The sequence below is a fragment of the Oncorhynchus keta genome, chromosome 36 (assembly GCF_023373465.1).
Source record: "Oncorhynchus keta strain PuntledgeMale-10-30-2019 chromosome 36, Oket_V2, whole genome shotgun sequence".
In the NCBI taxonomy this organism is placed as follows: domain Eukaryota; kingdom Metazoa; phylum Chordata; class Actinopteri; order Salmoniformes; family Salmonidae; genus Oncorhynchus; species Oncorhynchus keta.
This window is the reverse complement of record NC_068456.1, coordinates 16738890-16752419: the sequence shown is the minus strand read 5'-3', so window position 1 is coordinate 16752419 and position 13530 is coordinate 16738890. Positions and strand designations below refer to the sequence as shown.

The 13530-nt window shown below is 41.6% G+C and overlaps 1 protein-coding gene across 2 annotated transcripts in view; it reads left to right on the top strand.

Moving 5' to 3' along the window:
* The window catches only part of LOC118369715 (cGMP-dependent protein kinase 1), a 140670-nt gene that overhangs the window by 103669 nt on the left and 23471 nt on the right, over positions 1-13530 (top strand). For both annotated transcript variants that reach the window (XM_035754346.2, XM_035754345.2), the window contains exons 5-7: positions 2379-2442; positions 6221-6298; positions 7090-7184. In XM_035754346.2, the coding sequence (XP_035610239.1) occupies positions 2379-2442; positions 6221-6298; positions 7090-7184 (237 nt within the window). The remainder of the gene's footprint in view (positions 1-2378; positions 2443-6220; positions 6299-7089; positions 7185-13530) is intronic.

The following is a 13530-nucleotide window of genomic DNA, read 5'->3' as shown; positions in this document are numbered from 1 at the left end:
GCACATGATTACAGCGTAGGATTCAGACAGAGGCATTCAGCGGAGTTAAATTAGGTTACTTAAATGATGACTGCCAATGCCCCTGGGACAATGTACATTTGCAGCAACTCAGCGACACAATGGTAGGGATTATCTGAGCAGGGCTTAGGTCAATGATAAGTCATTGTCTCAACGCAGCCTTGAAATGCATAGACATGGTCCAGGAGCCAAGATGTTCTAGTTTGTTAGCAAGGGGGTGTAATTCAGGTCCTGGAGTGACGGCTGCTTTTCATACAGGGTTTTTGCCAATTAGAATTGAAGTCAGTCAATTCAGGAAGTGATTTGAATTTTAAATTCAAAAATATATATATTTTTAAAATAATTAGCTTCTCCTTTTCAGTTTATGGAGAAATTGTTGAAAATAGGTGGCATTTCAGTTTACTTCCTGAATTGACCCCAACCCTTTTTTTATCATTGCCATTCAATTAGAGATTGATAACACCTGGCTAACCCATTTTCCAGCAAATCAATTACCTCAATCAATCAATCAAATTTTATTTATATAGCCCTTCGTACATCAGCTGATATCTCAAAGTGCTGTACAGAAACCCAGCCTAAAACCCCAAACAGCAAGCAATGCAGGTGTAGAAGCACGGTGGCTAGGAAAAACTCCCTAGAAAGGCCAAAACCTAGGAAGAAACCTAGAGAGGAACCAGGCTATGTGGGGTGGCCAGTCCTCTTCTGGCTGTGCCGGGTGGAGATTATAACAGAACATGGCCAAGATGTTCAAATGTTCATAAATGACCAGCATGGTCGAATAATAACAAGGCAGAACAGTTGAAACTGGAGCAGCAGCACAGTCAGGTGGACTGGGGACACTGGGGACAATTACCTGAATTGATCAATTAAGGGCCAAGGGGAATGAAAATCAGCGAGACATTTTAGAAGACTGGAGTCTAAGCCACGTGCATGCAAACCCTCACACACACACAAAGACACTTGTAAACACCATCCTATTCCACTTGAACAGTTTTGAACCTAACAACATGATGATCAAATTTACCATTTTATTACAACCCAATTAAGTCGTTGGATGCATAACTTTCCATAACAGAGGCTTTTTGTTTGCCGGAATTGTTTCACGGCTCGGGGCCTAAAGTCACATATGTTTCCCATTGTAAGGAACTATCTGACAAGCCATTTTCTGGCCAGGGTCCATGGAGGAAATTCAGCACCAGGAGTCAGTGCTGGGGCGAGATGGTTCAGATTACTTTAATAAAGCATGGAAAACGAGAGGGAGTTGGAGATGGAGAAACAGAGAGATGATATAGAGAGATAAAAGCCTTTGTTCCAATGCCTGGGTGCTATTTTTCTCTCCCCTCTGATAAACATTGGCCAGTTTTCTTTAGACCATGTCGATAACGAGCAGTTGGGATTTAGGATTCAGAGGACTGCAAGGAAACGCACAGAACAAACATCAAGCCTCTTCAACCTCAGAGTGTGTGTGTGTGTGTGTGTGTGTGTGTGTGTGTGTGTGTGTGTGTGTGTGTGTGTGTGTGTGTGTGTGTGTGTGTGTGTGTGTGTGTGTGTGTGTGTGTGTGTGTGTGTGTGTGTGTGTGTGTGTGTGTGTGTGTGTGTGTGTGTGTGTGTGTACACATACAGAAAACCACACATAGTAAATGTGTAGTGTATTTATATAGGTTCATTTCTGGATTATACTTTCACCAACGTTAAGAAAAATGAGCGAGCGTAATAACAGAAACTCTATTCAGGCTAAGCTGCCGATATTACATGACCGTATACTGAGTGTACAAAATATTAGCAACACCTTCCTAATATTGAGTTGCACCCACCTTTGCCCTCAGAACAGCCTCATTTCATCAGGGCATGGATTCTACAAGGTGTCGAAAGTGTTCCACAGGGATGCTGGCCCTTGTTGACTCCAATTCTTCCCACAGTTTTGTCAAGTTGGCTGGATGTCCTTTGGGTGGTAGACCATTCTAGATACACACTGGAAACTGTTGAGCGTGAAAAACCCAGCTCTGTTGCAATTCATGACACTCAAACCCGGTGCACCTAGCACCTACTACCATAGCCCATTCAAAGGCATTTAAGTATTTTGTCTTGCCCATTCACCCAATGAATGGCACACATACAGTACACATTCTGTGTCTCAAGGCTTAAAAATCCTTATTTAATCTGTCTCCTACCCTTCATCTACACTGATTGAATGGGTTTAACTGGTGACATCAGTATGGGATCATAGCTTTCGACTGGATTAACCTGGTCAGTCTATGTCATGTTTTGTAAACTCAGTGTATATGTCTAATAGCATCAATGCCCTGTAGCATTGTGGATCCCTATTCTTCCTTGACTTCCTGACTCTTTTCTTCCTGCAGTGTTCCAACGTTCCATGAACTTCCGGAGGAGATACTAAGCAAGCTGGCTGATGTCCTTGAGGAGGTAGGTCCTCCTTTGAAAGCCTTTTATGTACAGAAATGTGTTCGCCAAGGATACACATTTCTATGGAAACAAAAGAGCATTGCGTGAATAAATAATGGATGCCTACGGGTTGAGGATGTTCTTGCTATGCTGAAGGCAGAGGAGGTTTGAGAGTTCTGAGCAACTGGGTATGGTGTTGATGAACTTGTATGTGATGTGACAACACATACAATTTAAATATAATTGAACTTCTTGAAGGACTAATTTAAATTTTTGGAGGAATCTCACCAGTCAAAGATGGTCAGATCACCACTTTTGCCCAGAGGAATGTATATATTGTACATGTTCTCTGGTTTACCTTTTTTGTTTCGGTTTCCTCTATGAATTATTTCAGACTTCTGGTGGTTTTGTAAAAGGTTATATGATTTCTTCTGACATTGCAATAGCAATGATTTTTTTAGCACTACACTACTGAGCTCCATTTAAACTATTTGTTATCCTTTTTCCTTTGATATGTTCTCCAGTTGAAACTGCTTTTTACATTTAGTTTGTCCTGCAGGCTTTTAGAAGCCTGTAGCATTTGCATTCCTCTGTGTGTGTGTGTGTGTGTGTGTGTGTGTGTGTGTGTGTGTGTGTGTGTGTGTGTGTGTGTGTGTGTGTGTGTGTGTGTGTGTGTGTGTGTGTGTGTGTGTGTGTGTGTGTGTGTGTGTGTGTGTGTGTGTGTGTGTGTGTGTAGATAATGACCATGAAGTGGTCCCAATGTTGACCATAAAGTGTTCACTTCACAAGGACAGAAAAATCTATCAATTATGCTAAACTATGAAAATCTATGCACGCTCTACAACTTAAGGTTTTTCCTATTCCATTTTAGTTTCTTTCAACAATTATTTCACAATCATTAAAGTTCATTTTAAAGCTATAATATTGTTTGTGCATGTTATTCAATGTGTGTATAAGGCTTGCCATTTCGTACAAAATGAGAACCTTTGTGACTACAGTGGTGAAATGAATCAATGCATTTAAAAAAATAACAGACCATCTGACTAATGCTTGGGACATACACTGACTGCCAAACACAAACCAAAATAACATGTTAAAATGATGTTTCTGAGAGCCCCTCTGTGTCATTCAATACTATGTTGTATTCACCAAAGTACTGTTTATTCTAATGTCAATCAGGTGCTGTCGTATTGATTTGTCTGAGATAGACTGAGACATACAGTGCATTCGGAAAGTATTCAGACCTCTTCCCTTTTTCCACATTTTGTGGAAATACCTGTAACGGCGTTCTTCGTTTGTCAAAAGAGAGTCGAACCGAAATGCAGCGTAGTGGTTACATGACTTTAATAGAAAAAGTGAAACATGAAATAACGATACAAAATACAAAACAACAAACGGAACGTGAAACCTAATTACAGCCTGTCTGGTGAAACTACACAGAGACAGGAACAATCACCCACGAAATACAAAGCGAAACCAGGCTACCTAAATACGGTTCCCAATCAGAGACAACGAGAATCACCTGACTCTGATTGAGAACCGCCTCAGGCAGCCAAGCCCATACAACACCCCTACTCAGCCGCAATCTCAATAATACAAAACCCCAATACGAAATACAACATAAACCCATGTCACACCCTGGCCTGACCAAATAATAAAGAAAACACAAAATACTAAGACCAAGGCGTGACAATACCCCATAATGACAAAGTGAAAACAGGTTTTTATAGATGTTTGCAAATGTATAAAATAAAAAATAGAAATACCTTATTTACTTAAGTTTTCAGACCCTTTGCTATGAAACTTGAAATTGAGCTCAGGTGCATCCTTGAGATGTTTTTACAACTTGATTGGACATGATTTGTAAAGGCATACACCTGTCTATATCAGGTCTCACAGTTAACAGTGCATGTTAGAGCAAGAATCTAGCCATGAGGTCAAAGGAATTGTCCTTAGAGCTCCGAGACAGGATTTTGTCAAGGCACAGATCTGGAGAAGGGTACTAAAAAATGTCTGCAGCATTGAAGGTCCCCAAGAACATTGTGACCTCCATCATTCTTGTATGGAAGAAGTTTGGCACCACCAAAGTATTCATAGGGCTGGCCGCCCGGACAAACTGAGCAATCAAGGGAGAAGGGCCTTGGTCAGGGAGGTGATGGTCACTCTGACAGAGTTCCAGTTCCTCTGTGGAGATGGGAGAACCTTCCAGAAGGACAATAATCTCTGCAGCACTCCACCAATCAGGTCTTTATGGTAGAGTGGCCAGACACTCCTCATTAAAAGGCATATGACAGCCCACTTGGAGTTTACCGAAATACATCTAAATACTCTGACTTTGAGAAACAAGATTCTCTTGTCTGATGAAACCAAGATTGAACTCTTTGGCCTGAATGCCAAGCGTCCCGGAGAAAACCTGGCACCATCCCTACGGTGAAGCATGGTAGTGGCAGCATCATGCTGTGGGGATGTTTTTCAGCGGCAGGGACTGGTAGACTAGTCAGGATCGAGGGAAAGATGAATGGAGCAAAGCACTGAGAGATCCTTGATGAAAACCTGCTCCAAAGCGCTCAGGACCTCAGACTGGGACGAAGGTTCACCTTCCAACAGGACAACAACCCTAAGGACACAGCCAAGACAATGCAGGAGTGGGTTTGGGACAAGTCTCTGAATATCATTGAATTGCCCAGCAAGAGCCCGGGACTTGAATCCGATCAAACATCTCCGGAGAGAGCTGAAAATAGCTGTGCAGTGACGCTCCCCATCCAACCTGAAAGAGATTGAGAGGATCTGTGGAGAAGAATGGGAGAAACTCAACAAATACAGGGTATGCCAAGCTTGTAGTGTCATACACAAGATGTCACGTGTGCTCCCTCTCCGGCTTCTATTTCACTATGCTGCTCGTTATGGCGCACACCTGTCTCCATCGTTACGCACATCTGTGCGTTGTCAGACTCATCAAGAGTCCATCACTTCCTTGATTACCTGCCCTATATATAAATGTGATATTTCAGTTTGGGATTTATTTATACATTTGCTAACATTTCTAAAAACCTGTTTAGGCTTTTCATTATGGGATAGTGTGTCTAGATGGATGAGGAAAAAAACACACACATTTAAACCCTGTTGCTAACAGGTACGTGTATATTGGGGCAGATCGCTAGAACACCACCCAGGATTTGACTGCTATACTGAAAAACAAGAAGACAATGTAACCTCTATGTTTTGAGATTGGATGACCATAATATACAAAGGTCAGCATCTGTTTCCATGGGCAGTGTGTTTAGTTGGTCTGGTGTGGCACATTGGTCACAGTGTATTGATTGGCTGAGCCCTCTACAGGTTAAATGTCACAGCTTTGTCTTACAAAGGCCAGATACTCACTCTCACATACCACATTCAACCATCTTTGCCTGGTTAAATGGCAGTGTGTTACATAATCCTGTCTTTACAGGTTAACACACCTACCTGTGTGTATGAGGTTCAAGGAGAGGCTTTCAAATCAAGAGAAAACACAGGAAATGAGAGTGTGATGAATATGGAGCGTGCATGTGTGAGTGTGCGTGCGTGCACATACATGTGCGGCTGTGCCTATGTGCTTATATGTGTGTAAATATGTGTGTGCTTTCAAAGGATTGTTGCTTCAGGGGACTCTGCACCCCAACTAAGATACAATACTGAGGGGAAACCTTTTCACCAATGCAACGTGTTCAAGGTGTCTCACCCTGGGGTGAAGTGGGTATTAGACAGAGGTGTCTGGGTGACTCATCCTTCTCACTTATCTTCTCCTCTTTGGTTCCAGACACACTATGAGGATGGAGAGTACATCGTCAGACAGGGAGCCACAGGAGACACCTTCTTCATTGTCAGTAAGGGAATGGTGAGACCCTCATCATCATCAACATTATTGATATAGGGCTCTCAGCCAGACATGTTACCTTCTGTCCCAGCCAGGGAGCCAAATAAGGTCAACGATTTACCCCATTCAAATTATCAAGATGTACAGTATCCATCTGTCTCAACTAGTGGAACAAACTCTCTCTCTCTCTCTCTCTCTCTCTCTCTCTCTCTCTCTCCTCTCTCTCTCTCTCTCTCTCTCTCTCTCACACACACTTTCTCTCACACACACTTTCTCTCGCTCTCTCTTTGTGTTTCTTTTCCTGGGTCTTTCTTTCCCTTTTTGTCTTCCCAGGTCATATTAAAAGTTGAATTATCACTATTTCACTCAGATTTAGCTATGTATTTCTGGTGGATGTGATGTCATACTGCAATAGAACCTTCTTATGAATGAAGATAGAAGCCTTAATTAAGTTAAACGACCTTCTATATCTTCACTTTGGCCATTTCTGCTGGACCTCCATCGCTCAGTTGTCAGCTAGCTAATGACCTGGTTAGTGGTTCCTCACAGACCATAGCACCAAGATGTCCATCAAAGATGTACAAAGATTTAGCATGCACAGATATGTCCATCACCCCTGCTCTGCATTAACCTCACTTTGATGTTGAATAATGTAGTGATTAGTCAACCATACAGTTACAGAAATGTCCATTACAGAAGGGTTTCAGGTACTTACAGTGCAGCTCATGGTCCCATAGGTCCCTTCTCTCAGAATGTATAACTGCTCACTCCCCCCTTATGGATTTAAAGTGGCACCCCACCCCTTTGTCCAGGTGAATGTGACCAGGGAAGACAAGCCCAGCGGGGATCCTGTCTACCTCCGCAGCATGGGGAAAGGAGACTGGTTCGGAGAGAAGGCCCTGCATGGGTAAGACTGATAAGCCCTCTACTCACACTTCTATCTCCCACTCTTTGCCCTGCCCCCCCCCCCCTCTCTCTCTCTCTCTCTCTCTCTCTCTCTCTCTCTCTTTTCCCTCCTTGTCTTTCCTCCATTTCTCTTTCTTTTTCTCTCTACCTGTCCATCTCGCTCTCCCTCTCTCTCCCTTTCATTCTCTTTTCCTCTTCGTGTTTCTAGGCAGGTGCTCTGTGGCAATGGCTAAATCAGAATTGTGTTATGTGCATACCCCCAATAAACCACATGCATCACATTGCCTGAGTGATCTCCTCCCTGACACATTGTGAAGTACCTTGAGAACCTGGCAAGTGCTTGTATAAATCCAATGCATCATTATCATTGTCCGCAAATGTATTGGGTAAGACCGTACTTACAGTATGTACTTCATTGTATTTACGTGTAGTTATGTACTCATGAACTTCACCTGTACAAAGGACTCCAATGTCGGACGTAGCCTTCTTTTCATTCCTTATTACCTTGTATTTCATAATGATTATTATGTTTTTTTGATCACATTATGCATTTTACCACAATTTCCACAAAATTCTCATTACCGCAACAGTACAAAAAAGGAATACACAAATCAATTTCTAATATATTTTTTAACATTGCTCCTCTAATGAAAGGCCTGAGTTAAATGTACACTGAAAAGACATATGTCAAATAAAAGTATAAAATTTGAGCTTTTTAGCTGTTTCAGTAATGAGAAGGCCAAGTGGGGTAAACGGGGTGTTTGAGAATAAGAACCTCATTCTGAAGGCATATGTGACCGACCGGCTCAAGTCGGTCTTATTTTAAATTGTGTTTTTTATATTGGATAAAAGTAGAGACTCAAAATTGTATATCATACTCTACAGGAATAATGAGGTATTAATTTTGCTTTGAAAGTTGATAAACTTGTAAACTCACTTTTTAGAAAATTGACTTTGAATGTTTTGGTACTGGTACTGGAGAGCTCTTCTTTGTCTACACCCATTCAGCATCATTCACACCCCCTTAAGCTTTAGCCCCACCCATCTCTTTAAGGGTTGATCCGAGCATTCTGTACAAACAACAGCAGTCAAGCACCCAAGCTAACGTGCTAGCTACTTCCAGACATGAGAAATGAGAGAACAGCTCACTGAACATCACTTGCCCTAGCAGAGCTGGTTAGGCTGTTTTGTTATGCAGATCGTTGGTCAGAGTGCTGTCAGATTGACCGCTGGTATATAGTGAGCGTTTCACTCGCGGAGCGTTCAGAGCACACACTGGACGCTCTGGCCGATGAGTAGGGTTGATCCGAACATTTTAACCTCACAACGGCAGTCAAGCACCCAAGCTAACTGGGTAACATTGGCTAGCTTGCTAGCTACTTCCAGACACAAATGAGAGAACACCCCACTCTGACCATTTTATTCACTCTAGCAGAGCTGGTTAGGCTGTTTTCATGTTATCCAGATCGTTGGTGACTGTAACTGTGCTTGTGGCAACAATTTAATTATGCTTTTTTGCCGACGTTTACTGACACCGGCCATATTGAACGGGTGTTCAGCGTTCGTAAATTCATCAGTTATTCTGCACTCTGGCACACTCAGACGAGAGTCTTTTGTTTAGACATGTAGCTAGCTAAGTAAACAATGAATCATAATGCCAACTCATGACTTTACTACCTTGAATGAATCTGCAGGTAGCTAACCAACCAGGTTCAATGTTAGTTAACTAACATTAGGCTATAACTAGTCAAGCAAATGGCTCTGAGATATGAATAATAAGATCATACACATAACGTTAGCTCGCGAGCCAGCTAACGTTGGCTAGCTAACAGTACACTTTAACTTGAAATGAAACCACTTTCTGTCAAAATTAGAAACGTGTAACGTGGGAATATGTAGCTCGCTAGGCTATCTTACCCAAATATATCATGGATGGACACGTCTCCTGTCGGATGCCATGGTTGCCCAGAGTTTGAAGATTTAATCCAGAGAGAGGTGTTTTCTCCTTCTCCTTAGCTAACATCCTCGAATTGCACTGATTTAAATACTTGGTCCCCACGAAGTGGAGAGCATACACATAACGTTAGCTAGTGAGCCAGTCACCTAACTTTAGCTAGCTAACACTACACTTTACCTTGACATTAGGCTTATGCAGTTTTACTACGCAATACTTTTTTTAAAGACATGCATTAGAGAGGATTACCTAGACATACTGACCAGCTCAAATAGACAGAAGCATGCTATATGGCAGACCAATCCAAACTCATCTCTCGGCATGTCCAGCCCACTTATTATCTCAGCCAATCATGGCTAGCGGGAAGGTTGCTAACTTTTTCTGTGGCTAAACCAACTAGGCTCATAATTTATCAATTTTATTCGTATTTGCAGATGGCATACACGTTTGTTATAAAGGCACATGAAAGTTCATATGTTCGAGAAGGCATTTCTGATAAAAAACGCATTTAAAAACGTTTATGTTCAAACAGCTCTCCTGTGAAGTAGTGACACGCGACATACGCCTAGTTTCCTTAACTTAACCTCTACTACTCCTCTAGATGTTGCATCATGGATGAATAAAACGTTGTAAAAAAACTGATTGGAATTTTTACAGGAACTTGAAAAAATGTTACGGAATGAGATGTCCACAGACACTGTTCGTACATAATAAATATTATCAACTAGTATACATTTTTTAATGATTTATGGACAAACTACAACAACATATTTTGTGTTATATTAAAATAACTAAAATTGTATGAAATGACCCGAGAACATAATCCGGACGCATTTCAGTAATGGGAATTTGGGGTGAAAATATACAAAATTCAGACAAAGGTGTAAAATGTATTTAAAATAACACACTTAGAACTAGACATCTTAGTCCTCAGAATGGTAGTTCATTTTTGTAGATGGATCATGGTTTTGAAACTCAATTTGCTACAGACATGTTTAAAACGGGCTTCATGAGAATCACCCGGTTAGTCTCCAGTGCGTTTCAGCCTTGGATGGGTTTGATAATATCAAAAGAGGAACCAAACGTTCCATAGATCCCCCCCCCTTTCACACACACACACACACACACACACACACACACACACACACACACACACACACACACACACACACACACACACACACACACACACACACACACACACACACACACACACACACACACACACACACACACACACACACACACACACACAAACTGCACGTGAGTAAAAAAGATGGAATGTAGCTAGCACCATCTTGTGGTGACTGAATGAGGAACAATCCCCATTGAGCTCTATTTACCTGTGTGAAGCAAAACATTTACAATGCATATTGATGTATTGATTAGAAGTAATGCAGACAACCAATTACTGTGGAAGCAATAATTCACTGAGAAATCTCTACCCGTTTGGAGTGAGAGATATATTTCAGTCTAGATCATCAGTTGCGTGTCATATTTCTCACACAAACAGTTATATAAGATCCTTGTCTGATATTAATACAGCATACATAAGGTGGTAATTATATGGCAAATGCAGTGTAGCAAATTGAGTATATTATGGTCTATTCCTTATCTGAAGCTAATGAACATAAGAGATGTAAGATGACATCATTAAAATGTATGTGGGACATATGGGATAGGGCTACTGCTGCTCTGCTGCCATTGGAAGACGATATGTGAAACAGATATATAAGAAAGAAAGTGTCCCACATTTCAAAGTAATGAGTGAAACATTCCTTTGTGAAATGAGAGTTTTGGAGTCATATTAATCCAGCTCTTCTGATGATCATGCTTATGATACTGTATATTGGACTGACCCATTTGATTATAATAGGATTCATAGCTTTCCCAGAAGAGGAATCGGTACACATTTCTGTTTAAAATAATATGTCATAGCGACACTTTCAGAATAATATTTTATGGAGTTTAGAAAGTCTGTTTGCTGTAAATCACTCTTAAGATACAGGGAAAACCTTCTTCAAAATCATGTTTATTTTCCTTATCTCTTGTATTCTCCCTAAGGATATCTAAGAAGGCCATCTGTATGTATCCTCTGAGGGACGCAGTGCCCACTTATTATTGTAACCATTTACCAACAATTCTTTGTCTCTGGGGCATCTTGAGAAAAGCGGCCCGCACAGCGTTTGCTTTGATGGTCAAGCATGCCTCCCAAATTGAAATTCAATGAATGCTTTTGACCAGGGGGCTTCAAGCTAGGTTTTTAATCAGAGGTTAATGGTGTGTGTCGATGCTTATGAAACTCAATATGTGTGTGATGAAGGACACGCTACATCTCAAGACGCTGACTTTGATCTTTTGTTACAATATTTGCAAATCCCATTCTGTTCTCTTAGCAATGATACTGGAGTGTGTGTGTGTCTGCCTGCGCACGTGTTTTCACGCGTCTGCATGTTTACGTGCAACAGAAATTGTTCCACTCTCCTTTTAGGTTATAGTCTATCATGTACATAAAACTTATCGGCAGTTCTTGGAACAGAGGTACCTCAAAACATAGTTGTTGTCCCCAATAGGCCAGCATAGTATCTGATGTCACATTCTTGTATGAACTCCCATTTGAGGTGTAGATCCATGAACAGTGCAGACGATGTGTGCTGTGCTTCGGGGGAGTGTGTGTGTGTTGTGCGTGTGCGTTCATGTGTGTGGGTTGATAGGACGCTCAGTAGAGGATGAGAGCTTATTTAAAGAGTGTGACATCGTTGACAGAGAGGGGAAACAATATGATTGGTGCTGGTCTCAGGTCCCACCTCAGCCTGTATTTTCATAACCTCTCCTTTGGGACACCAGATCACCATCCAATTACCAGTTTAATTCAAACGCTCGACTGGAAATGTACACCGCTGGCCGGGTCTCTGCCGTGCTGCTCTAAAGGACATTTCAGAGCTCTCTCTCTCTCTCTCTCTCTCTCTCTCTCTCTCTCTCTCTCTCTCTCTGTGTGTTTACAGTGCCTTGCGAAAGTATTCGGCCCCCTTGAACTTTGCGACCTTTTGCCACATTTCAGGCTTCAAACATAAAGATATAAAACTGTATTTTTTTGTGAAGAATCAACAACAAGTGGGACACAATCATGAAGTGGAACGACATTTATTGGATATTTCAAACTTTTTTAACAAATCAAAAACTGAACAATTGGGCGTGCAAAATTATTCAGCCCCCTTAATTAAGTTAATACTTTGTAGCGCCACCTTTTGCTGCGATTACAGCTGTAAGTCGCTTGGGGTATGTCTCTATCAGTTTTGCACATCGAGAGACGGAAATTGTTTCCCATTCCTCCTTGCAAAACAGCTCGAGCTCTGTGAGGTTGGATGGAGAGCATTTGTGAACAGCAGTTTTCAGTTCTTTCCACAGATTCTCGATTGGATTCAGGTCTGGACTTTGACTTGGCCATTCTAACACCTGGATATGTTTATTTTTGAACCATTCCATTGTAGATTTTGCTTTATGTTTTGGATCATTGTCTTGTTGGAAGACAAATCTCCGTCCCAGTCTCAGGTCTTTTGCAGACTCCATCAGGTTTTCTTCCAGAATGGTTCTGTATTTGGCTCCATCCATCTTCCCATCAATTTTAACCATCTTCCCTGTCCCTGCTGAAGAAAAGCAGGCCCAAACCATGATGCTGCCACCACCATGTTTGACAGTGGGGATGGTGTGTTCAGGGTGATGCGCTGTGTTGCTTTTACAACAAACATAACGTTTTGCATTGTTGTCAAAAAGTTCAATTTCGGTTTCATCTGACCAGAGCATCTTCTTCCACATGTTTGGTGTGTCTCCCAGGTGGCTTGTGGCAAACTTTAAACAACACTGTTTATGGATATCTTTAAGAAATTGCTTTCTTCTTGCCACTCTTCCATAAAGGCCAGATTTGTGCAATATACGACTGATTGTTGTCCTATGGACAGAGTGTCCCACCTCAGCTGTAGATCTCTGCAGTTCATCCAGAGTGATCATGGGCCTCTTGGCTGCATCTCTGATCAGTCTTCTCCTTGTATGAGCTGAACGTTTAGAGGGACAGCCAGGTCTTGGTAGATTTGCAGTGGTCTGATACTCCTTCCATTTCAATATTATCGCTTGCACAGTGCTCCTTGGGATGTTTAAAGCTTGGGAAATCTTTTTGTATCCAAATCCGGCTTTAAACTTCTTCACAACAGTATCACGGACCTGCCTGGTGTGTTCCTTGTTCTTCATGATGCTCTCTGCGCTTTTAACGGACCTCTGAGACTATCACAGTGCAGGTGCATTTATACGGAGACTTGATTACACACAGGTGGATTGTATTTATCACCATTAGTCATTTAGGTCAACATTGGATCATTCAGAGATCCTCACTGAACTT